The sequence below is a fragment of the Thalassophryne amazonica genome, chromosome 6, assembly GCF_902500255.1.
Source record: "Thalassophryne amazonica chromosome 6, fThaAma1.1, whole genome shotgun sequence".
NCBI lineage: Eukaryota > Metazoa > Chordata > Actinopteri > Batrachoidiformes > Batrachoididae > Thalassophryne > Thalassophryne amazonica.
This window is the reverse complement of record NC_047108.1, coordinates 2,928,448-2,956,126: the sequence shown is the minus strand read 5'-3', so window position 1 is coordinate 2,956,126 and position 27,679 is coordinate 2,928,448. Positions and strand designations below refer to the sequence as shown.

The 27,679-nt window shown below is 41.6% G+C and overlaps 1 protein-coding gene across 1 annotated transcript in view; it reads left to right on the top strand.

Annotated features, from left to right (window-relative positions):
- vps13d (vacuolar protein sorting 13 homolog D) overlaps positions 1-27,679 on the top strand; it is a 535,261-nt gene that overhangs the window by 394,515 nt on the left and 113,067 nt on the right. Inside the window, 5 exon segments of the mRNA XM_034171656.1 lie at positions 2,773-2,896; positions 14,681-14,916; positions 15,028-15,130; positions 22,975-23,132; positions 26,098-26,206. Coding sequence (XP_034027547.1) covers positions 2,773-2,896; positions 14,681-14,916; positions 15,028-15,130; positions 22,975-23,132; positions 26,098-26,206 — 730 coding nt within the window.

The following is a 27,679-nucleotide window of genomic DNA, read 5'->3' as shown; positions in this document are numbered from 1 at the left end:
TTGCTCAATACTTTGTTGATGCACCTTTGGCAGCAATTACAGCCTCAAGTCTTCGCCACAAGCTTGGCGCACCTATCTTTAGGCAGTTTTGCTCATTCCTCTTTGCAGCACCTTTCAAGTTACTGGATGTGGAGTGTCGGTGCACAGCCATTTTCAGATCTCTCCAGAGATGTTCAATCAGATTCAGGTCTGGGCTCTGGCTGGGACACTCAAGGACATTCACAGAGTTGTCCTGAAGACACTCCTTTGATAATCTTGGCTGTGTGCTTAGGGTCATTGTCCTGCTGAAAGATGAACCGTCGCCCCAGTCTGAGGTCAAGAGCGCTGTGGAGCAGGTTTTCATCCAGGATGTCTCTGTACATTGCTGCATTCATCTTTCCCTCAATCCTGACTAGTCTCCCAGTTCTTGCTGCTGAAAAACATCCCCACAGCATGATGCTGCCACCACCATGCTTCACTGTAAGGGTGGTGCCTGGTTTCCTCCAAACATGACACCTCGCGTTCATGCCAGAAATTTCAGTCTTTGTCTGATCAGACCAGAGAATTTTGTTTCGTATGGTCTGAGAGTCCTTCAGATGCCTTTTGGCAAACTCCAGGTGGGCTGCCATGTGTCTTTTATGAAGGAGTGGCTTCTGTCTGGCCGCTTTACCATACAGCCCTGATTGGTGGGTTGCTGCAGAGTTGGTTGTCCTTCTGGAAGGTTCTCCTCTCTCCATGGAGGAATGCTGGAGCTCTGACAGAGTGACCATCGGGTTCTTGATCACCTCCCTGACTAAGGCCGTTCTCCCATGATCGCTCAGTTTAGATGGACGGCCAACTCTAGGAAGAGTCCTTGTGCATCCAAACCTCGTTCATTTACGGATGATAGAGGCCACTGTGCTCATTGGGAGCTTCAAAGCAGCACACATATTTCTGTACCCTTCCATAGATTTGTGCCTTAGGACAGTGCTATCTCAAAGGTCGACAGACAATTCCTTTGACTTCATGTTTGGTTTGTGCTCTGACCTACCATCCCAGGTTCTCAAGACCAGGCACCTAAGTGGCTCCACTCTACTCTATTCTGCTCTTCTCTTCTACTCTTCTTTTTTTTTTTTTTTTTTTTTTAAGATAGTAGATATACCTTGGTATACACTAGTAGTTCTACCTTAGAATTGGAATGTATTATAGAAGACATACCTTACTGAATTTTCATGCACTGTCAACTGTGGGACCTTATATGTAGACAGGTGTGTGTCTTTCCAAATCATGTCCAGTATACAGAATTTACCCCAGGTGGACTCCAATTAAGCTGCAGAAACATCTTATGGATGATTAGTGGAAACAGGATGCACCTGATCTCAATTTTGTGCTTCATGCCAAAAACTGTGAATAATTATGTACATGTGATTTCTTAGTTCTTTTTTTTTTATTATTCTTAACAAATTTGCAAAAATCTCAAAAATTCGTTTTTCACACTGTCTTTATGGGGTATTGTGTGTAGAGTAATGAATTTCATCTATTTTGAAATAAGGTTTTACGGGACACCCCTCTGTTTTATTAATGGTATGCTCCAAGAGTAGAAGGGCACATGCGGGGAGATACACGGCAGCACCAGTCTTATGATACTATTATGTGACAAAGCTCATCACTGTTCAGAGTGACGCAAGCCAAAAAGGACTTGGCTGCTGCCTCTTACAAGAGGATCAGCCCGTAGTATTCACGGCTCACACACTGACACAGGCTCACACACTGACACAGGCTGAACAGAATTATGCACAATTTGAGGAGTGTTTGAGGTATACTATGTGTGTTGGTGTTTATTAGCTAACAATTTACAGTTGAGTTGCATTGATATGTTTTATGTGTTTAACAACAGGTTTTGTGGGTTTTATGTGTGGTGTTAATTGATGACTCGCTGTTGATCTGTATCGCCATGTTTTATTTTTTTATAGGCGTGTTTATGTGTTTAACTACAGGTTTATGCGGTGTGGTTATTTGTGTAACTATAAAAGGGGAGATATTATGGGACACACCTCTATGTTTTATTGATGGTATGCGCCAAGAGTTTTTCCATTTTTTGCAGTGAGATGGTTTACACTGAAGTTGCCTTTTTCTTGGACCACTGCCAGTCACTTTGTGAAATGCTACACATACAAAAGAAATCCACAATCGAAACCGGAGTTTTCCCAAACATCAGAGTCTGCGCCATGCTCATAGGCTCAAATCATCTGATCCATGTGTGATAACCAATTGTCAGTTATTAAATGACCAATCAGAATATTTCCAAACAGCACATTCCATGAGGTGTACAGACACGCAAATAAAATCCAGTGTGGAAGGAGACTCATGAGGGAAGCTACCAAGATGCCCAGACAGCTCTGAAGGAGTTATTGGCTTCTGTGCTTGGCTGTGTATGAATAAATGAAATGGAATTGATTACATGAAACATCAACAAGTATATTTTGTTCATATTGTCTGCAGTGAAACAGAAGTCAGATTCACTGAGTTTGTTCCCAACGTTTTCTGATTTGTGGTTGTATATTGTTGCAGAAGTAATGCATTTTGTCCTTATATATGTAGCGAATCAAAATGTGTTTTTGGAAATGGGTCACTGTATGTTAAATGGTCTTCAGTCTTTGAAGAATGTTGACCTTTAGATGAATTTTACTGTTATTAATTCCTGCGAAATCCACCTGTGAAACTAGGTGTTATCACAAATGCTAAATTTTATTTTCTGTTACTCACTCAAGTATATTTTTATATAATATGAGAAATGAAACTTTGCTTTACCAGGGACACTCTAGGAAAGTGTTTTTTCCTGCGGGCAGAGGTCACACTGAAAGGAGCCACCTATCAGATCTCCTTCACTGACACAGACCAGCTGCCTCCACCTTTCAGAATCGACAATATCTCAGAAGTAAGTTTTTCTGTTCGCATCGCATGAAGTGCAAGCTTCATATGTTCACAGTAGCAGTTTACTCACATTTTGCGCCTGGTATAGTAAGATTAATTATCTCGTTAGCTGTGATCTTAACACTGAGTGTGCCTTTGTAAATAGATAATGCTCCCATAATAGTTAATTTTGCTTCTTGTTGCATGAAGTGGTAAATGTGACAACACTCCAGGTATAAGTTGTTGCCACTGTTTGCTCTAAAACAGCTGTGAAACGCTGGCCAACCTTCACCACCTACACTGCTTCACCAGCAGAGGTTTTTCTACAAAAAAAATGCACCAGTCCAGTGGTGAGGGGAATTAGAGTCCACTGAGCTACAGGGGCGAAAACACAACTTTTGCTGAGTGGTGTACCTGCTCAGGAGGGCTAATGTGTTTATCCTGAAAGTGCTACATAAATAAAAATGTTATTATTGGCATTATTGTCCTCTCACCTAACACCTAAAATTACCTAAAATTTTTGTAAAAGAGTTTGAAGTTATAAAGCCAAGTCTGCTTAGGTTTAAGTCTAATTTTTACTTACTTTTTTAATGATTTTGATGAGGCATTTTTCATTCAATAGCACTTTACATATTGTGACTAATTATAATAGATATTTTATGAAATTTAAAATTAAGCTCCTCAGTTTCCATTTTCTTTCAGGACCATGAACATTCCTGTTTTCATTGTTGTGTAAGTTCTTTTAAAAAAAAAGAGAAGTAGAGTGATATCTGCCTAATTTAATCTGCTGATCTGAAACCTGATATATATATATATATATATATATATATATATATATATATATATATATATATATATATATACGAGGTCTGTCCGTAAAGTATAGGTCCTTTTTATTTTTTTCAAAAACTATATGGATTTCATTCATATGTTTTTACGTCAGACATGCTTGAACCCTCGTGCGCATGCGTGAGTTTTTCCACGCCTGTCGGTGACGTCATTTGCCTGTGAGCACTCCTTGTGGGAGGAGTCGTCCAGCCCCTCATCGGAATTCCTTTGTCTGAGAAGTTGCTGAGAGACTGGCGCTTTGTTTGATCAAAATTCTAAACCTGTGAGACACATCGAAGTGGACATGGTTCGAAAAATTAAGCTGGTTTTCAGTGAAAATTTTAACAGCTGATGAGAGATTTTGAGGTGATTCTGTCGCTTTAAGGACTTTTCACGGTGCGAGACGTCGTGCAGCGCTCTCAGGCGGCGTCATCAGCCTGTTTCAAGCTTAAAACCTCCACATTTCAGGCTCTGTTGATCCAGGACGTCGTGAGAGAACAGAGAAGTTTCAGAAGAAGTCGGTTTCAGCATTTTATCCGGATATTCCACTGTTAAAGGAGATTTTTTCTCCTTTAACAGTGGAATATCCGGATAAAATATCCGCATGCGCACGAGGGTTCAAGCATGTCTGACGTAAAAACATATGAATGAAATCCATATAGTTTTTGAAAAAAATAAAAAGGACTTATACTTTACGGACAGCCCTCGTATATATATATATATATATATATATATATATATATATATATATATATATATATATATATATATATATATATATATGAGCTTCTGGCATGTTTACATAAAACAAACACAATAACAACATTTATAAACCCAGAGAATATATTCATAAGAGTTTTAGGCACAATATACAAAGCGGTTGACAGGCGAGAGTGAGAGGACACAAAAGCAAGGCTCACACAAGCAGCTGTTGTTGTAGATCGGGTTTAATGTGGAAAGTGAGGGTCGGTACACGGAAAGACAGTCCAAAAGGCTCAGCAGCAGTACAAGATCATAAGGTTAGTTGTGGTCGGGTCAGGCAGGCAGGAGGTCGAAAGCACAGTGAAGCAGACAATACAAAATACGTGGTCAAGAGCTGGAGAGAAGGCACAGGGCACATCAGTCTGGTGAGGAACAAACACAGACAGTGAGCATATATACCCCCAGAAGCCAATCAGCAAATCCAGGACAGGTGTGCAAGGAATGAACCAGAAACAGGGCGTGGCCAGAGACAGAGAGCGGGACAGCAACAGACACACCCCAACCCTTTAAAGGAACACAAAACAAAGCATACATGAACAAAAGGAAGATGACAAAACCGACCAAAAACAACACAGACCGCCCACCCCTCCGTCAATCCCTGACAGAGTTTAATGCTGTTGTCCGTGTGCAGTGGTTAAAGTGCAGCCTCATCAGAGCGTCTCAGTGCATTTCTCCTGTCCTGAAACTTTACCCAAAATGCACTGCAGCATGTGTGTCCAAACACTAAAATGTTCAAAATTAGTGCATTGCTTTAAAACAACTGTAAATGGAAGTTTAGATCAACCAGGACTCTTCTTAGAGCTGGCTCCCCATCTAAATTGAGCGATCTGGGGAGAAGGGCCTTAGTTCCAGTCCCAGCAGCGTCCGGTGAACTCTCGCTGGCCTTTAAAATTACGGGGGAGAGGGTGTAAACCTTGTGCCAGGCTATACCCATATCTGCAGCAGGTCTCCAAGGTGAAGAGCCTCTGGCATGTTGGAACAAGGTGGGACAGGGAAGTCGGCAAGTCAGATCCGTAATTTCGAGACAAGGATTGCTCTAAGGGCTTGGTCGGTCGGTCACATCCAAAGACATGCAGGTTAGGTGAATTGGAAACTTAAAAATTGTCCAGGTCTCCCTTATAGGTGATGGTCTAGTGCAGGGGTAGGCAACCTGTTCCAGAAAGAGCCATGAGGGTGCAGGTTTTCTTTGCAGCCACTAACTCCACCAGGTGATTTTACTGATTAATATCACTTTGAGCAGATGGAATCACTTAATCAGTGAAATCACCTGGTGGAGTCAGTGGCTGCAAAGAAAACCTGCACCCTCATGGCTCTTTCTGGAACAGGTTGCCTACCCCTGGTCTAGTGGTTAAGGTGTTGGGCTTGGAAAATGCTAGTGGAAAATCACTAAGGCCTTTAATGTCCTGTTGCTCTCGGTGTATAGTGAGCGCCTTGTATGGCAGCACCCTCACATCGGGGTGAATAAAGTGCTTTGAGCGTCTGATGCAGATGGAAAAGCGCTATATAAATGCAGTCCATTTACCATTTGTAAAAGAGATCTTGATCTCAATGGCACTAACCTTGTTAAATAATATAAAAAGTTAAGGCAGGGACAGAGAACCTGATGGTCACTCTGTCAGAGCGCCAGAATTCCTCTCCATCTCTGCAGCAATCCACTAATCAGGCCTGTATTTTGGAGCGGCCAGACAGAAGCCACTCCTTAGTAAAAGGGACATGGCAGCTGCCTGGAGTTTGCCAAAAGGCACCTGAAGGACTCTGAGACCATAAGAAAGAAAATTCTCTGGTCTGATGAGACAAAGATTGAACTCTTTGGTGTGAATGCCAGGCATCATGTTTGGAGGAAACCAGGCACCATCCCTACAGTGAAGCATGGTGGTGGCAGCATCATGCTGTGGGGATGTTTTTCAGCAGCAGGAACTGGGAGACTAGTCAGAGTTGAGGGAAAAATAAATGCAGCAATGTACAGAGACATCCTGGATGAAAAGCTGCTCCAGAGCGCACTTGACCTCAGACTGGGTCGGCGGTTCATCTTTCAGCAGGACAATGACCCTAAACACACAGCCAAGAAATCAAAGGAGTGACTTCAGGACAACTCTGTGAATGTCCTTGAGTGGCCCAGCCAGAGCCCAGACCTGAATCCGATTGAACATTTGTGGAGAGATCTGAAAACCTGATGGAGCTTGAGAGGTGCTGCAAAGAGGAATGGACAAAACTGCCCAAAGATAGGTGCACCAAGCTTGTGGCATCATATTCAAGCAGACTGGAGGTTGTAATTGCTGCCAAAAGTGCATCAACAAAGTATTACGAAAAGGCTGTGAATACTTAAGTAGACCTTCTGTCTGCCGTTTCCGTTTGGGGTCACCACAGCAGGTCAATCATTTCCATGACACCCGGTCCTCTGTATCTTCCTGTCACACCAACCACCTGCATGTCATCCCTCAGCACATCCATAACCCTCCTCTTTAGCCTCCTTCCTCTCCTCCTGTCAAGAGTCTGGCAGCAGCATTTTGAACCAATTGGAGACCCCTAATTCTGGGATCTCACCAATTATTATTCTGTATTAGCAGGTCAAACTGATGCCAATGTCTTGCTGGACCAAGAACCATCATTTCGGCCTTGTCCGAGTTTAAAGTAAGAAATTGCTGCACATCCAGCTTTCACTGACGCAGGTTAATCCTCAAAGAATTTTATGTGTATGAGATTACCAGCAGTTATCAGTATGTACAACTGACTATCATCAGCATAGCAGTGAAAGATAATCACAAAACTGGACTGGCGATGGCTTAACAGATGAAGTAGGAGGAGACCAATGCAGACTCACAGGCACAGTTGGCTTAGATTGATAAAAAGCTTTATCAGAAGACCAGGCATAGGATTCGGTACACAGGTAGTCAAACTTACCGGCAGAGGTATCAGACATGATGCAGGCTGGGTCAGGGTCCAGAAATGAGCAAAGTTCATACAACCGGCGTCAAGGAGTAATATAGGCAAAACAGAGGCAGAGTCAAAAAACAGGCTGAGTACAGGGCAACGGCAAGGCGGAAGATGGAGTATACAAGCAAAGTCAAAAACACAGAAGAGCAAACAGGATGAGATCAAAAGGCGAGAAAGTGAGCAGAGTCAACAATTAGGCAGTGTGCGGGTTTTTAAAGAGGAGCAAACTAATCAGGTTGATGTGAAGGAGGTGTATGGAAAGTTCAGGAAACCAATCTTATCTAAGTGGTGTTCCATAAGTAGACCTTATGTCTACTTATGGAACACCACTTAGAAATCCACTTGGAACACCCTTAATAAGACCCAAACTAAGGACCTCAGTGGGGTTGACAATTGGACTCTTGCGATTTGGGGTTGTTTCCAGAGTAGTATACTGTGTATAAGATGCCTAAAGTTAGGTTTGGGTTTAAGAAGTTTCACACAGGTTGACGGTAGCAGACAGAAAATATTTGATATTCCAGGAACAGTCAGTGGGGCATCCTCAGTTTTAATGTCGTCCAATGTAGTAATGGGTACCAAGTTTGCAAAACTAAGCTCTTCATGGGCGCGTCTGCGGAAACAGCCCACAGCGTCAGGCTGAGCAAAGGCGAGGCACAGACAGAGGATGGACACAAATGCAGGCTTACAAACTGGATGTATGAGTAAAAATACTGGTCTTTATTACAGGCAGGGGTTCAGTAACACGATGGCAGTCCGCGGAGCAAAAGTACCAGGCAGGGGCGAGACAGAGGACGTGGTCAAAAACAAGCAAACTGGGTTTTCAGAGCTGAGGCAAAAACAGGGTCCGGTAAACAGAGCAGAATCAAAACATGGCTAGAGCAAAAACAGGACGAGGGGAAGTGCTGGTAAGTGATGAACATCATCGGCAAACAAGCAGTGAGGGAGTGAACAGACGCAGTTTAAATAAGGAAGACAGTGACAGGAAAACAAGGTGCACGTGACGACGAAGGATCTGGAAAGGGGGCGTAGCTGACAGATGAGGAACAGGTGCAAGAGAGTGAGGGAGGAAAAGGCAACGCAGACGAATCAAAAGAACTAAGTGACTGGAAAATGAAACGTGCTTAAAGCAAACAATAATAAACGTGAGCAAAACAAAAGGGAAAAAACTAGGAGATAATGTGATTAATCAAAGTGGAAAACCAGGAGATCAATAATAAACAAAACTGACACTGAATAAAGTATAGAAATAAATACAATGACAATACAAAATTACTAATAAGAAATAAATCACAAATGGAACATAATCAGATACAAAACACTGAAGATAAACAATAAGCAAAACCTGTGACTAAAGCATAATGTAAAAAAGAATGTGAAAAACTAAACCAATACATACATGACTAATAAAATAAAAGATAACCAAGAATGAAACTAGTGACAGAAAGAAAAGCAATAAATGACTAAACCGAAAATGCAATACATGAGAACCAAGAATATAATAAAGAACAAAAACCAGGGACACAGAATAATACATAAACATGAATAATCAGAAACAGACAAGAATGAAAATAATCAAGCAGCAAAAAAGTGAAAACAAAGTCAAGAATGGGCTAAACTGAAGGAAAAGAAAAAGGGACGAAGACAGAAACCCAAACAGGACAGAAACGTGACACACAGTCTCAACTTGATGAATTTCCCTCAAAAACATAATACTATAGCCTACTTCTACTACTACTACTACTACTACTAATAATAATAATAATAGTAATAATAATTGTAATAATAATAATATATTTCAACAACTAAAACATTCAGTCAGTATTACACTGTGTCCAGGTTTTTACTGCTGGAATCCTGTTCTCAGTGAAATTGAAGAACTATGTTAAAAATCAATTTATTTTGAAAAAAATTAATAAGAAAGGAGTACAGGGTGTTGGAAGATACCATGACATGGCTACAGGGTGTTTAAAGAAATTTATGTAAAATGTTGAACATTATTGCCTGAAGTTTATAGCCTTTCTGCTTGTGTTAGATTTATACCTGAAAGAAATTTATGAATACTTACAAATATTCCCATGGTTGGTGTAAAAAGACAGGTGTGTGAGAGAATTTATGCTGATATAATGACCTTCGCCACTTGCACACCCCTGCAAGTTCATGTATGTGGAACGTTCCAAAAGGAGATTGTTATAACTTACAAGGGGAACCTACCATTACATGATCTAGGGGTGCTTGTCATCAGCTTTGATTACTTTATTTTCTACCTTCACACCACCAGCCTGGAGGCGTGTAACTGCGTATTTGTGAAGATGATAGTGGACTTCAGTAGAAACCCACCATCACCCCCCTCCCGCTCTCTCTATCCTCAATAACACTGTGCATGGTGGACACTTTCTGATTCCTGGGATCCACCATCTCCCAGGATCTGAAGTGGACCTCCCACATAGACTCCATCAGGAAACAGGCACAGCAGAGGATGTAGTTCAACCTGCCCCAGGAGCTGCTCATCATCTTCTATACAGCCATCATCCAGTCTATGCTGTGCATGTCCAACTTTCTTTGGTTTGCCTCTGCCTCCAAACGTGACAGGCACAGAGTTCAGTGAACTGTCAGGTCTGCAGAAAAAAAAATCATTGGAGCCAGCCTGCCCTCCATCCAGGACTTGTACTGGCCCGGGACCAGGAAGCAAGCTGGTAACATCTCTGCAGACCCCTCACACCCTGGACACACACTGTTTAAACTCTTCCCCTCTGGTTGATGTTACAGATAGTAATAAATTAAGCAAAGCTTGTATAATGAGTAGGGTTGGAGCCAATCCGATCAAATATCGGTATCGGCTTCTGATACAGACACAATTCAAGGATCGGAAATTTCCGATCCAACCTGCGGAGTTTTCCGATACAGCAATGTCTGTGTTTCTGCTGAAATGATGGTTGCTCTCTCCCTTCCCCGCTGCCAGCCTAGCAGAGCAACCCAGCCCTGTGACTGCAGCTCAGAGCAGAGAGCAGACACAGGACAGTGTGAAAGGGAAAAAAAACTCCATCAAAATCTTTCAATAAATAATCCAGAGCTCCTCCTGTCTGCGTAGCTATGACACATTCAGAAACTAATGGTTCATTTTACAGGTTTTGTGTTTCCAAAACGTTTTGAAACGTTTGCAGTTTGCTTGAAGATATATATATATATATATATATATATATATATATATATATATCAACTCAATCAATCAATCAACTTTTTTTTTATATAGCGCCAAATCACAACCAACAGTTGCCCCAAGGCGCTTTATATTGTAAGGCAAGGCCATACAATAATTATGAAAAACCCCAACGGTCAAAACGACCCCCTGTGAGCAAGCACTTGGCAACAGGAAGAAACCTCCAGCAGAACCAGGCTCAGGGAGGGGCAGTCTTCTGCTGAGACTGGTTGGGGCTGAGGGAAAGAACCAGGAAAAAGACATGCTGTGGAGGGGGGCAGAGATCGATCAATGATTAAATGCGGAGTGATGCATACAGAGCAAAAAGAGAAAGAAACAGTGCATCATGGGAACCCCCCACAGTCTACGTCTAAAGCAGCATAACCAAGGGATAGTCCAGGGTCACCCGATCCAGCCCTAACTATAAGCCCCAGCGAAAAGGAAAGTTTTAAGCCTAATCTTAAAAGTAGAGAGGGTATCTGTCTCCCTGATCTGAATTGGGAGCTGGTTCCACAGGAGAGGAGCCTGAAAGCTGAAGGCTCTGCCTCCCATTCTACTCTTACAAACCCTAGGAACTACAAGTAAGCCTGCAGTCTGAGAGCGAAGCACTCTATTAGGGTGATATGGTACTACGAGGTCCCTAAGATAAGATGGGACCTGATTATTCAAAACCTTATAAGTAAGAAGAAGAATTTTAAATTCTATTCTAGAATTAACAGGAAGCCAATGAAGAGAGGCCAATATGGGTGAGATATGCTCTCTCCTGCTAGTCCCCGTCAGTACTCTAGCTGCAGCATTTTGAATTAACTGAAGGCTTTTTAGGGAACTTTTAGGACAACCTGATAATAAAGAATTACAATAGTCCAGCCTAGAGGAAATAAATGCATGAATTAGTTTTTCAGCATCACTCTGAGACAAGACCTTTCTGATTTTAGAGATATTGTGCAAATGCAAAAAGGCAGTCCTACATATTTGTTTAATATGCGCTTTGAATGACATATCCTGATCAAAAATGACTCCAAGATTTCTCACAGTATTACTAGAGGTCAGGGAAATGCCATCCAGAGTAAAGATCTGGTTAGACACCATGCTTCTAAGATTTGTGGGGCCAAGTACAATAACTTCAGTTTTATCTGAGTTTAAAAGCAGGAAATTAGAGGTCATCCATGTCTTTATGTCTGTAAGACAATCCTGCAGTTTAGCTAATTGGTGTGTGTCCTCTGGCTTCATGGATAGATAAAGCTGGGTATCATCTGCGTAACAATGAAAATTTAAGCAATACCGTCTAATAATACTGCCTAAGGGAAGCATGTATAAAGTGAATAAAATTGGTCCTAGCACAGAACCTTGTGGAACTCCATAATTAACTTTAGTCTGTGAAGAAGATTCCCCATTTACATGAACAAACTGTAATCTATTAGACAAATATGATTCAAACCACCGCAGCGCAGTGCCTTTAATACCTATGACATGCTCTAATCTCTGTAATAAAATTTTATGGTCAACAGTATCAAAAGCAGCACTGAGGTCCAACAGAACAAGCACAGAGATAAGTCCACTGTCCGAAGCCATAAGAAGATCATTTGTAACCTTCACTAATGCTGTTTCTGTACTATGATGAATTCTAAAACCTGACTGAACCTCTTCAAATAGACCATTCCTCTGCAGGTGATCAGTTAGCTGTTTTACAACTACCCTCTCAAGAATCTTTGAGAGAAAAGGAAGGTTGGAGATTGGCCTATAATTAGCTAAAATAGCTGGGTCAAGTGATGGCTTTTTAAGTAATGGTGTAATTACTGCCACCTTAAAAGCCTGTGGTACATAGCCAACTAACAAAGATAAGTTGATCATATTTAAGATTGAAGCATTAAATAATGGTAGGACTTCCTTGAGCAGCCTGGCAGGAATGGGGTCTAATAAACATGTTGATGGTTTGGATGAAGTAACTAATGAAAATAACTCAGACAGAACAATCGGAGAGAAAGAGTCTAACCAAATACCGGCATCACTGAAAGCAGCCAAAGATAACGATACATCTTTGGGATGGTTATGAGTAATTTTTTCTTTAATAGTCAAAATTTTGTTAGCAAAGAAAGTCATGAAGTCATTACTAGTTAAAGTTAATGGAATACTCAGCTCAATAGAGCTCTGACTCTTTGTCAGCCTGGCTACAGTGCTGAAAAGAAACCTGGGGTTGTTCTTATTTTCTTCAATTAGTGATGAGTAGAAAGATGTCCTAGCTTTACGGAGGGCTTTTTTATAGAGCAACAAACTCTTTTTCCAGGCTAAGTGAAGATCTTCTAAATTAGTGAGACGCCATTTCCTCTCCAACTTACGGGTTATCTGCTTTAAGCTACGAGTTTGTGAGTTATACCACGGAGTCAGACACTTCTGATTTAAAGCTCTCTTTTTCAGAGGAGCTACAGCATCCAAAGTTGTCTTCAATGAGGATGTAAAACTATTGACGAGATACTCTAACTCCCTTACAGAGTTTAGGTAGCTACTCTGCTCTGTGTTGGTATATGACAATAGAGAACATAAAGAAGGAATCATATCCTTAAACCTAGTTACAGCGCTTTCTGAAAGACTTCTAGTGTAATGAAACTTATTCCCCACTGCAGGGTAGTCCATCAGGGTAAATGTAAATGTTATTAAAAAATGATCAGACAGAAGGGAGTTTTCAGGGAATACTGTTAAGTCTTCTATTTCCATACCATAAGTCAAAACAAGATCTAAGATATGATTAAAGTGGTGGGTGGACTCATTTACTTTTTGAGCAAAGCCAATAGAGTCTAATAATAGATTAAATGCAGTGTTGAGGCTGTCATTCTCAGCATCTGTGTGGATGTTAAAATCGCCCACTATAAGTATCTTATCTGAGCTAAGCACTAAGTCAGACAGAAGGTCTGAAAATTCACAGAGAAACTCACAGTAACGACCAGGTGGACGATAGATAATAACAAATAAAACTGGTTTTTGGGACTTCCAATTTGGATGGAAAAGACTAAGAGACAAGCTTTTAAATGAATTAAAGCTCTGTCTAGGTTTTTGATTAATTAATAAGCTGGAATGGAAGATTGCTGCTAATCCTCCGCCCCGGCCCGTACTACGAGCATTCTGACAGTTAGTGTGACTCGGGGGTGTTGACTCATTTAAACTAACATATTCATCCTGCTGTAACCAGGTTTCTGTTAGGCAGAATAAATCAATACGTTGATCAATTATTATATCATTTACCAACAGGGACTTAGAAGAGAGAGACCTAATGTTTAATAGACCACATTTAACTGTTTTAGTCTGTGGTGCAGTTGAAGGTGCTATATTATTTTTTCTTTTTGAATTTTTTTGCTTAAATAGATTTTTGCTGGTTATTGGTGGTCTGGGAGCAGGCACCGTCTCTACGGGGATGGGGTAATGAGGGGATGGCAGGGGGAGAGAAGCTGCAGAGAGGTGTATAAGACCACAGCTCTGCCTCCTGGTCCCAACGCTAGACAGTCACAGTTTGGAGGATCCAAGAAAATTGGCCAGATTTCTAGAAATGAGAGCTGCTCCATCTAAAGTGGGATGGATGCCGTCTCTCCTAACAAGACCAGGTTTTCCCCAGAAGCTTTGCCAATTATCAATGAAGCCCACCTCATTTTTTAGACACCACTCAGACAGCCAGCAATTCAAGGAGAACATGCGGCTAAACATGTCACTCCCGGTCTGATTGGGGAGGGGCCCAGAGAAAACAACAGAGTCCGACATTGTTTTTGCAAAGTTACACACCGATTTAATGTTAATTTTAGTGACCTCCGATTGGCGTAACCGAGTGTCATTACTGCCGACGTGAATTACAATCTTACCAAATTTATGCTTAGCCTTAGCCAGCAATTTCAAATTTCCTTCAATGTCGCCTGCTCTGGCCCCCGGAAGACAATTGACAATGGTTGCTGGTGTCGCTAACTTCACATTTCTCAAAACAGAGTCGCCAATAACCAGAGTTTGATCCTATATATATATATATATATATATATATATATATATATATATATATATATATATATATATATATATATATATATATAAAACTTTTTTTCATGGCTGCAGGTGCCCATTCAGTTCTGGCAGCATGGAGTGGCAGATATTCAGCTCCGCACTGAGGTGAGAGCTGGATCAGTGCTGGACTACGCCTGTGATGAACCCACGCTGCCCCCACATCTTACGCTGACCGTGAAGGGTGCCGGATCCTCAGAGGTGACTGCAGACATGAACTTCTTCAAAGAGTACAACAAGCTCTACTATGAGAATTTCATCTACATTGCAGCTACACATACATTCTCAGGGTAAGTGTCGAACACAGAACGCCGACACAACCTGACGTACCATCACTGCATTTTGTTTGGATGACAAACATCAGTCATGACAAAGTGTTTAATTTCCGCCTTGTTACTCAGGAGTGCTGATGGGAGACCTGTTTTGAAGCAACACCTGCTGAGCTGTGCTGAACTTGTGCTGGATGTGGACACCAAGACACAAAGGGTCATCTTAAAAAAGAAGGTACCTCATCAACATGCAGCTCAAATGGCCATAAAGGGGTTTTCCAAAGTGGTTTTGGTTTAAAATGTTGAGGTATTGTAGTAATAATAATAATAATAATAGTAATAATAATAAATTCATAGAGTACTTTAATATCAAAATTTGCAAAGAGCTGTACATCCCAGGACACAGACACAGTTGTTGTCCATGTGGCTGCTCCCGTTTTTGTTCAGGGTCACCACAGTGGATGCAGCCAGATCCGCACTGGTATTTGGCACGATTTACACAAGTTTTACGCCGGATGCCCTTCCTGACGCAACTCCAGTGTTACCTGGAGAAACACACACTGCCGCTGGTGTTCCAAAGAGGTCTCCCATCGTAACGTTATTATTGGTCAATAAAAATCAAAAGCCCATCGGAGAGAAGAGTGATAGAGTCGTGTCAGATCGGTTTTCGTTTCAGTGTTGAAACTGTAAAGTCATTAATGCTTCTTACTTGACTTGACTGCTCTGTTTGGTGAAGCTTTGATTAATTCTGAGCATCATATTCCTGCGCGTGCAAAGGCGGCTTTAACACCTCATCTTCATGAAAAGGCTCGTTGTGTGGCCCAGTGACACAGACAGTATTTTTGAACATGAAATTAAGATATAATCCAAACTCATAAGCGATAAACACCAGAGCTGAAAGGGGAGGAACCGACAGCCAGTCAGAGCACGGCGTTCTATCACGTGACACGTTTGAACCAATAGGCAACGAGAAAACTCTGGAGTGAAAAAGGAGCTGCTGGGATCAGTTGTCAGACACAAAATGTAAAGAATCATCTTCTGAAACACTTTTGTCAGATGTAGCTGTGATGTTAAAGGACATTCCAAAAAAAAAAATCATCTGACATAGGTTAAAATTAAAGGAGAACTACGTAAATCTGGTCATTTTTTTGCTGTTTATCATGTTTTTTTTGGGGCGGGGGGGTTGTATTCTTCAGTACAGAGCTGCCCCTACAGCTTGGGAGTACATATATATCACAAAATTGTAAAAATGTACATTTGTTTTATGTTGTGTGAAATGTAAATAAAAACAGAATACAATGATTTGCAAATCCTCTTTAATAATAGTAATTATATTATTATTATTATTATTATTCATTAATAATTACAATAATAATTATTTTATATACAGTATCCAGCACACAAAGCAGGTGAGATTGTCACGATGAAGTGCGCGACAGGGCAGAGCCAAACTAGCCTGTCCAAAATCTGTCCTGTTCTCGTAGCCGCCAGTGTGCTCAGATAATGGGCTTTTAACAGCCTCGCCTTCACTACAAACATGCCTCTAAAATCCTCATTTGTCCTCTTAGTACCTCGTACACAAACTGCCCCATGCTGTTGTTGCTAAACTTTGTTGCTAAACATTGTTTTGAACTTCTTGAAATTAGCGCCACACTCATGCCGCGTTCACACCGGGCGCGATCAGACGCTACAAATTCGCGGGGGGTCGCATGGCGACGGACGCGCCTCTTTCGCCTGTGTCGCTCTGCTTTAGCTGTGAAAATTCGCCCCGGTGCGTCATCAAATAGGAGGAGCTTCCATTCCGCTCACCGGCTCCGGTTGTCAGTCAAGTTAACGTGATGGACCTTGATCATACGGAGCGAGTTGTTGTGGAAAGCTGACAAACATCATGAGACGTTCCCAATTCAGGGAGTATCATTATTTGCTGCACGAGCTGCGTCTGGATGATGGCCGCTTTCAGCGGTCCTTCTGCGTTCTGCCTGTCCTTCTGCAGGACCCAGTTTGAGGACCAACTGCCCCATTCACTCGCGCACATGTAAACAATTAAAAAAAAAAAAAGAAACTCTGCTGCCTACTACAGGGCTGCTCCTCGCTCTTTCCCAAAAAAACTCTGTCAGAATTGTGTTTAGAAACCAGTCACCATTTGTTTTATTATACATCTGTGTAGTTAATTAATAAAATATTCTCCATGGATGATTCGCTCGCGCGCGCACGCACGTAAAGTAGAAAGAAAAAGAAACTCCACTCCCGCTACTGTGGGGCTGCTGCTTGCTCCAAAAACTCTGTCATAATTGTGTTTAGAAGCCAGTCACCATTTGCTTTATTATACATCTGTATAATTAATAATTAATAAGTAAAATAATCTCCATGGATGATTTGCTCGCGCGCGCATGCAAAAAAAAAAAACCCTCCGCTCCCACTGCTGTGGTGCTGCTGCTCACTCCAAAAACTGTCATAATTGTGAAATAAAGGACAAAAGAGACATAAGTCCTGCTCACAGGCTGCTACCAGATACAGGACATGTTCACATCTTCAGTCAAACTCCAGACATCTCCACGTCACTACATATTCAGTCTCTGATTGGTCATCATGGCGCGACGAGACGAAAAAGTGATGCAACGCAATATCGCACCACAAAGGCGCCAATCGCTCAAAATCGCTTCACCCGCGTCCATCGTGTCGCGCTGCGTAACTTGGCGCCAAAACGCGTCATTCCATAGGGATTAAATGGCAACCTGTCGCTGCTGTGGCTCACGTCGCGCCCGGTGTGAACGCAGCTTCAGAGATGAGCCTCGTTAGCCGAATATTCTGTCTCTAAGAGCCTCTCAGAGCCACTATTCTCCAACAATAGTTGAATAACTGGACTCGTACCAAAAAAAAAACATGCTGCGTGGCTCATTATTCATCCTTCATTATTCGGTGGGACCAGGGCTTAACTGTCGAGCCCTGGACGGTGCGCTTTGTTTTTGGTTGTTGGCAAGTAAACAATGTGAAAAATAAGTAAAAATGAGTGGCCTCGAACAAGCCTCATCTTATTCTTCAAGGCCGCATGATACTGAGGCCTATATATATATATATATACTCAACAAAAATATAAACGCAACACTGGTTTTGCTCCCATTTTGTATGAGATGAACTCAAAGATCTAAAACTTTTTCCACATACACAATATCACCATTTCCCTCAAATATTGTTCACAAACCAGTCTAAATCTGTGATAGTGAGCACTTCTCCTTTGCTGAGATAATCCATCCAACCTCAAAGGTGTGCCATACCAAGATGCTGATTAGACACCATGATTAGTGCACAGGTGTGCCTTAGACTGCCCACAATAAAAGGCCACTCTGAAAGGTGCAGTTTTGTTTTATTGGGGGGGGGATACCAGTCAGTATCTGGTGTGACCACCATTTGCCTCATACAGTGCAACACATCTCCTTCGCATAGAGTTGATCAGGTTGTCAATTGTGGCCTGTGGAATGTTGGTCCACTCCACTTCAATGGCTGTGCGAAGTTGCTGGATATTGGCAGGAACTGGTACACGCTGTCGTATACGCCGGTCCAGAGCATCCCAAACATGCTCAATGGGTGACATGTCCGGTGAGTATGCCGGCCATGCAAGAACTGGGACATTTTCAGCTTCCAAGAATTGTGTACAGATCCTTGCAACATGGGGCCGTGCATTATCCTGCTGCAACATGAGGTGATGTTCTTGGATGTATGGCACAACAATGGGCCTCAGGATCTCGTCACGGTATCTCTGTGCATTCAAAATGCCATCAATAAAATGCACCTGTGTTCTTCGTCCATAACAGATGCCTGCCTATACCATAACCCCATCGCCACCATGGGCCACTCGATCCACAACATTGACATCAGAAAACCGCTCACCCACACGACGCCACACACGCTGTCTACCATCTGCCCTGAACAGTGTGAACCGGGATTCATCCGTGAAGAGAACACCTCTCCAACGTGCCAAACGCCAGAGAATGTGAGCATTTGCCCACTCAAGTCGGTTACAACGAGGAACTGGAGTCAGGTTGAGACCCCGATGAGGACGACGAGCATGCAGATGAGCTTCCCTGAGACGGTTTCTGACAGTTTGTGCAGAAATTCTTTGGTTATGCAAACCAATTGTTTCAGCAGCTGGCTGGTCTCAGATGATCTTGGAGGTGAACATGCTGGATGTGGAGGTCCTGGGCTGGTGTGGTTACACGTGATCTGCGGTTGTGAGGCTGGTTGAATGTACTGCCAAATTCTCTGAAACGCCTTTGGAGACGGCTTATGGTAGAGAAATGAACATTCAATACATGAGCAACAGCTCTGGTTGACATTCCTGCTGTCAGCATGCCAGTTGCACGCTCCCTCAAATCTTGCAACATCTGTGGCATTGTGCTGTGTGATAAAACTGCACCTTTCAGAGTGGCCTTTTATTGTGGGCAGTCTAAGGCACACCTGTGCACTAATCATGGTGTCTAATCAGCATCTTGATATGGCACACCTGTGAGGTGGGATGGATTATCTCAGCAAAGGAGAAGTGCTCACTATCACAGATTTAGACTGGTTTGTGAACAATATTTGAGGGAAATGGTGATATTGTGTATGTGGAAAAAGTTTTAGATCTTTGAGTTCATCTCATACAAAATGGGAGCAAAACCAAAAGTGTTGCGTTTATATTTTTGTTGAGTGTATATATCAGGTTTCAGATTGGCAGATTAAATTAGGCAGATATTTTTTAAAAGAACTTAAACAACAATGAAAACATGAATATTCATGGTCCTGAAAGAAAATGGAAACTGAGGAGCTTAATTTTAAATTCCATAAAATATCTATTATAATTAGTCACAATATGTAAAGTGCTAGTGAATGAAAAATGCCTCATCAAAATCATTAAAAAATTAATTAAAAATTAGACTTAAACCTAAGCAGACTTGGCTTTATAATTTCAAACTGTTTTACAAAAATTAAATCACCCCTGTAGCTCAGTGGACTCTAATTCCCCTCACCACTGGACTGGTGCATTTTGTTGTAGAAAAACCTCTGCTGGTGAAGCAGTGTAGGTGGTGAAGGGTGGCCAGCGTTTCACAGCTGTTTTAGAGCAAACAGTGGCAACAACTTATACCTGGAGTGTTGTCACATTTACCACTTCATGCAACAAGAAGCAAAATTAACAAAACACACCACAACCTACAAACCCCTTCCCAACAGTGTCATACTCTCAGTAAAAAAAAAAGGAAACAGTACATCATTTTCTAATAATCTATACAGACAATTCTTTCACAAACTGTAACAAGGGTGTCCATAGCTCATAAATGTCCTCGATATTCCCTTTTACAAAATATGTCAGTTTTTCTAATGCCAGGTTACAAGACAGCTCTTTAATCCGTTGTCGGCCCTCCAGTAAACAAAAATCAGTCAATTTCCTTTTCTTCCCATTTATATATATATATATATATATATATATATATATATATATATATATATATATATATATATATATATATATATATATATATATATATATATATATATATATATCTCGTTTATCGTGGGAGTTACGTTCTAAAAATAACCCGCGATAGGCAAAATCCACAAAGTAGTCAGCGTTATTTTTTACCATTATTATAGATGTTTTAAGGCTGTAAAACCCCTCACTACACACTTTATACACTTTTCTCAAACAGGCATTCAAGTTCAAACCTTAGTAGAAAAAAATAGAACGTGTTGTGAAAGTGTAGGAACACAGACCCACAACAGGGGGCGTTAAATGAACGGACAATGGATAAGCCAAACTAACAATTTAATGTTGTGAAGTGCACAACGGAATACAGACAAATACAGTTTTGGTAGTACAGACAATTATATGTAGCGTGACGTGTGGGCAGGCTTGAGGATAGGAGACGTCCGTCCCGAACCGAGCCGGATCGCACACGGCCTTCACCGCCAACGGACCTGACTAACACCGGAGCCGCCAAGTCCTGGATCCCCAGGTGGCCACCGTCTCCAGCTGTCAGACCTGGTACTGCTGGCAGAGAACAGAAACAGTATTGATGAGTGTGAGTTCGCACACTCAGTAATACCACAGTCTGTGTTCCTTTGGGAGGGAGCACCTCCACCTCCAATCACACACTCGTGCAGCTCCTGTCTAACCACTTATCTGGTTGGAGTGTGAAGCGACGCCATCGCTGATCACACCAAACGCCAATCCCTCAGATAAGGCAACACCACAGGAAAACGGCTGCAAATAAGTTCAGACTATAAGTCAGGGTTTAGTTCAGCAGAGAAAATTACCTCTCTAGTGGCTGATTTCTCGGCGAGGAGGTGGAGTTGTAGTCCGTCCTTTATGGTGGTGGTGATGAACTGTGCATGAGTGACAGCTGGTGCTGATGATGAGTGACAGCTGTCACTCCCGGTTGCTCCGACGCCCTCTCGTGCTTGAAGCCCGCACTTCAAGCAGGGCGCCATCTGGTGGTGGTGGGCCAGCAGTACCTCCTCTTCAGTGGCCCACACAACAGAATGTTTTCCTATAAATAATTATGATTGCTTTTAGAACTAACAAATTTAATTTTAACGATCAACCTACGAGGTTGGACACGTAAGAAATTATTAATAGTGACACACCAGTATTTCACAGTTCCTCTGACCGCGCCTCTTCGTCGTGGCACCACTACGCTGTCCGGATTGGCTGATTACTTGGGTGGTATGAAAAATATTACCCGTCTGTGAAAAGGGTCTATTGCTATTTATTATTTAGTGTTTAATCCAATCATATTGGCGTATCACTTATAGGTATATGATAATTATTTATATTACCTTGCCAGTTGCAAAACATGACATCTACTAAATGTGCCAAGTAATAAATACGAGGTCTGTCAATAAAGTAACGGTCCTTTTTATTTTTTTCAAAAACTATATGGATTTGATTCATATGTTTTTACATCAGACATGCTTGAACCCTCGGGGGCGGGACCACTCCTTCCCAAGGCGTGCTCACAGACGAATGACGTCACCGACAGGCGTGGAAAAACTCACGCATGCGCACGAGGGTTCAAGCATGTCTGACGTAAAAACATATGAATCAAATCCATATAGTTTTTGAAAAAAATAAAAAGGACTGTTACTTTATTGACAGACCTCGTACAGTTATTCCCAAAACTTTCTCATTTTAATTTCCTACACTTTCAGTTACTGTCATTATGGAAACTTGACAAACTTTATTACCGCTGTTAAAAAATCTCAGCTACTTATTTTATAAACACTACTCAGTCTAGAGCCCATGGATCCCCATGGGCATTGCGCTAGTTATTATTACTATTAGAAGTAGTACAAATCTAGATTCCATCAGTTTCATGAGTGGATGCCTGCATTCTCAAATCAACTCCTTTCACATTTTTAGTAGGAATTTTGATCAACTTGGCACAATTCCTTGTTATAGGTTGGTAATACACATATTGTAATATTATACAAGATTGACACAGTTTCATGAGTTGATGTCTGCATTTTGAAATCAAGTATCAGATACCTTGAAATGTTATCAGAATGTAGCAAACACTTGTACCAAAGCAGCACTTCGGTACAAGTGTGACACTTTCAGCCAGTGCCTGTAAACTAATGACATGACCTCTGTTTTCTTTCGTGCTCCAATGAAGTGCTGCTCGGCCAAATTATTAGTGTATCTGTTTGACAAGGTCAGAATAAACTGAAGGTCAAGTTTTTTCTAAAGGCGTGTGTGTGTGTGTGTGTGTGTGTGTGTGTGTGTGTGTGTGTGTGTGTGTGTGTGTGTGTGTGTGTGTGTGTGTGTGTGTGTGTGTGTTTCAAAAGTGGAACATTTTTATGTCGTAAGCTTTTGTGTGTCTGTTTAAAATGTTTGATATTTTTCCCCAGTTCTGTGTGAGTTTCCTCCCACATTCAAAAACATGCTCAAAAAAGAGAAAAATGTTCATATTGTGCTCTTTGTCTTTGAATTGTTTTGAGAAGAAGAAGGGGACAGAGTCCTGGAGCCTGACTCCTGTGCGGTAATCGGTGCGTAGCAGCTAGCTGTTGATTAACGTGGCTGCTATGAATGTGATTGTGTGGCAGGAGCCCGGGAAGCGTTCCCAGCTGTGGAGGATGACGGGCACGGGCATGCTGTGCCATGAAGGCTCCTCTCCACCACAGAGCAAGCTGGCCCACGCACGACCACTGGACTCTTCTTTGGTGCTGGACATCACTGGACTGGCAGCAGTCAGTGACAACAGGTCTGTGATGAACACGGCAGGACCATCGCCTGCCCTCCTTCATTCAAATCTGAATAAACTGATCCCGGCCCTCTGTCTTACCTTTTTGCTGCCATTAAAAAAACTTAAATGAGGTCACTGGAGGTCACCTACCCCATGTTTTTGATGTCACTGTGCTTGATGTAATTATCCTGAAGCTAAAAGCTAATAGTCAAGTCAGATACAACCCCTGGCAACAATTATGGAATCACCGGCCTTGGAGGATGTTCATTCAGTTGTTTAATTTTGTAGAAAAAAAGCAGATCACAGACATGACACAAAACTAAAGTCATTTCAAATGGCAACTTTCTGGCTTTAAGAAACACTATAAGAAATCAGGAAAAAAAATTGTGGCAGTCAGTAACGGTTACTTTTTTAGACCAAGCAGAGGGAAAAAAAATATGGAATCACTCAATTCTGAGGAAAAAATTATGGAATCATGAAAAACAAAAGAACGCTCCAACACATCACTAGTATTTTGTTGCACCACCTCTGGCTTTTATAACAGCTTGCAGTCTCTGAGGCATGGACTTAATGAGTGACAAACAGTACTCTTCATCAATCTGGCTCCAACTTTCTCTGATTGCTGTTGCCAGATCAGCTTTGCAGGTTGGAGCCTTGTCATGGACCATTTTATTCAACTTCCACCAAAGATTTTCAATTGGATTAAGATCTGGACTATTTGCAGGCCATGACATTGACCCTATGTGTCTTTTTGCAAGGAATGTTTTCACAGTTTTTGCTCTATGGCAAGATGCATTATCATCTTGAAAAATGATTTCATCATCCCCAAACATCCTTTCAATTGATGTGATAAGAAAAGTGTCCAAAATATCAACATAAACTTGTGCATTTATTGATGACGTAATGACAGCCATCTCCCCAGTGCCTTTACCTGACATGCAGCCCCATATCATCAATGACTGTGGAAATTTACATGTTCTCTTCAGGCAGTCATCTTTATAAATCTCATTGGAACGGCACCAAACAAAAGTTCCAGCATCATCACCTTGCCCAATGCAGATTCGAGATTCATCACTGAATATGACTTTCATCCAGTCATCCACAGTCCACGATTGTGTTTCCTTAGCCCATTGTAACCTTGTTTTTTTCTGTTTAGGTGTTAATGATGGCTTTCGATTAGCTTTTCAGTATGTAAATCCCATTTCCTTTAGGCGGTTTCTTACAGTTCGGTCACAGACGTTGACTCCAGTTTCCTCCCATTCGTTCCTCATTTGTTGTGCATTTTCGATTTTTGAGACATATTGCTTTAAGTTTTCTGTCTTGATGCTTTGATGTCTTCCTTGGTCTACCAGTATGTTTGCCTTTAACAACCTTCCCATGTTGTTTGTATTTGGTCCAGAGTTTAGACACAGCTGACTGTGAACAACCAACATCTTTTGCAACATTGCGTGATGATTTACCCTCTTAAGAGTTTGATAATCCTCTCCTTTGTTTCAATTGACATCTCTCGTGTTGGAGCCATGATTCATGTCAGTCCACTTGGTGCAACAGCTCTCCAAGGTGTGATCACTCCTTTTTAGATGCAGACTAACGAGCAGATGTGATTTGATGCATTTGATGATGTTAGTTTTGGGGATGAAACATTACAGGGTGATTCCATAATTTATTCCTCAGAATTGAGTGAGTCCATATTTTTTTTCCTCTGTTTGGTCTAAAAAGTAACCGTTACTGACTGCCACAATTATTTTTCCTGATTTCTTATAGTGTTTCTTAAAGCCAGAAAGTTGCCATTTGAAATGACTTTAGTTTTGTGTCATGTCTGTGATCTGCTTTTTTTCTACAAAATTAAACAACTGAATAAACATCCTCCGAGGCCGGTGATTCCATAATTATTGCCAGGGGTTGTATGTTGTGATGGAAATTAGCGGTGGCAGAATTCTTGCCTGTGTCCAAACACACAAACAGCTTTTCCTTTTGTGATGTTTCTTGAGTGGAGAAGCAGATTGTGAAGATGATGTGGATTGTTAAAGATCACTTCAGCCTGTTGACACATCCTCAGCTGCAGGGCTGCCACCAAAGATTTACATAAAATTGTCCAGGAATGTTTCAGTGGTGACACAGAAACCTTCATGTATGTGATTTATTTATTTATTTTTTAATTGTGAACTATTATCTCCAGCAGCTTCAGTTGTCAGTGTGTAGCACTAGCATTAGCTTGTTCTGTCTGAGTGCGATGCTAACGTTATCTTATGGATCATATTCTTTGTGCATAGAGCCAGATTAAGTTGTAGGCTGAAGTTGTTTTTCCAGGCTCTTTTTGGTTCTTGGAAACAGATCCTGGACTGGTTCTTCCAGCAACACATGTTGCGCTACAAAGCTGCTTGGGAGCAGGTTTGTTCAAAATGAATGGGATTAAACGACAGAGGTAAGAGGTGCTATTTTAGAAGAGATGTGCGGTTCAACCTGGACAGACTGCTGGTGTGTCACAGCGCCACATATAGACAGACAGACACATTCGCACCTTCAGGCCTGTGGTACTCACAGAAAAAGTCAAATCAGCAGGTACATAGAGCGGAAAAACACACAGCGCTCAGCAACACAAAAGCAGCATTACAGTGTTTTGTGAGTGTGTGCGTATGCGTGTGCGTGTGATGTAGCAGTTCATTGCTAATCTGGGTAATGTTATGGTGACGTGGTCATTCGTCATCCATCCACAGTTGATAGAAAGTGATTTTTCTTTTTCAGGTTTGATTGATTTGAATTGCTATGTTTTCGTTTGCTTCACATTTCTTCCTCGTGGAACATACAGACTGTTTGTGGTGAAAGTTCAGCCAAACTGCTGCTTCTCCTTCACTTCCTGGTAGATTTTAAATCTGGTGGTTTTGTTTGGTTCATGTTCACTCTTCTTCCTTTCATGATAATACAAACTCATCTAAAGGTGATTTGGAGGAACCTGTTTCTAAGTCTTGCCTGTCCCTCCTAGTTTTGAACCGCTAATGCTGAAGAGGCCAGACCCGCGGCGTAGTACCACCCAGACATGGTACTTTTCCTCAGGCAGGCTGACCTGCGGCCTTCCCCGGCTCGTAGTACAGGTCAGTGTGTATTTATTTTTCTTCATCTTTCTCCACATATATATTTGGAGTCTTTGTGTCTGGTAGGTTGGCTCCATGTAGTCCAGCTCTCACCATAAAGGTTTGAATTCGGTATTTTGTTTATCTGGTGGTATGATTTGGTGTCAAATGGATGATCTTTAAGTGGCCTGACAAATACACGACTTTGATCCGCGTACTTCATCATGAAGATCTTCACCCGCTGTGTTCGCAGCTGGACACTGCGCTTTGTTCCACTGGATGCCCCGGGTTGTGTGCTGGACACTGCACATATAAAATAATTATTTCATAGCAGATGAATCATTTTCTCTCCAAGTTGACTGTTGAAAACGCCTTAATTGTCTTAATTGTTCAGATGAGCTGTGCTGTGATGTGGTGCGCTGACGCAGACACTTGCACTCACACGCAATATACTTTAATTGTGCAATGTTCATGTGAAGTTCACGTAACTAAAGTGTGATGAAGATTTTGAACATTTGCACTTGCACAAAGCCGCGCACAGTTTACAACGGTTTGTGATGAGTTTCCTCTCCTGCACAGTACAGTGCATGCAAGTGTGCGAATCAAAGTCATGCAAGTGTCAGGGCACATTTTCTGTCAAACCTTTCCACCTGATGGAGACACTCAGCACTTTGTAGTGATGCCTCACATTTACCTGTTCATCAGTGCACTCACACCTGTGTCAGTCTGCTGTCGTCAGCTGCACAGCAAGAGCTTTTTGAGGGCTTCAGGATCTCAAGTACCTGTGATTTTCCTGTCTGATCAGGGAAACGAACCTCTGGTAGCCTACTTCTGAAAATGTAAAATAATGAATAAAAACTTTAATCTTTGAGCTTTTATTTTTTAATGCTGAAATAAAGTAGATATTTTTGTTTAACTGAACACTTGTGGGAACATGAAATTGTTGGAGTTGGAGAAAATTTCACAATATCTTCAGATTCATTGGCTAATTAAACCTCAAACTGGCGTGTTGCCCGTGGGGATCCATGGGCTCTAGATTGGGTCGTGTTCATAAAATAGGTAGCTGACATTTTTCAAGGGTGGTAATAAATTAAGCATTAAGCAACTCAGCCACACATCAGCCACTCAGTCCTGAACGCATGTCACCTGGAAGGAAAGACAGAAAACAGAAACAAAAGCCAGCCAGGCACCCCAGCCACACAACAATATACACACTATTATGATTATTATTATTATTACTTCTCTTTTGTCATTTGATTTTTAAATGGACCACAACGACAATAAGTGGTTTCACTTTCTTATGTCATGCTTTTTAACATATGTAAATATGTTAAAAACTGTTGCAAAGGCATGAGTCCAAAATGTAATTTGCAACTTTAGTTAATATTTGTAGCTTCTCCAAAACTATTAGTCCTATTGGTGTTCTGTTTTGGCCCTTTCTTCATTTGATCCAAATTACATAAGCACACCAAACAGCAAATGACAGCCGGGCTC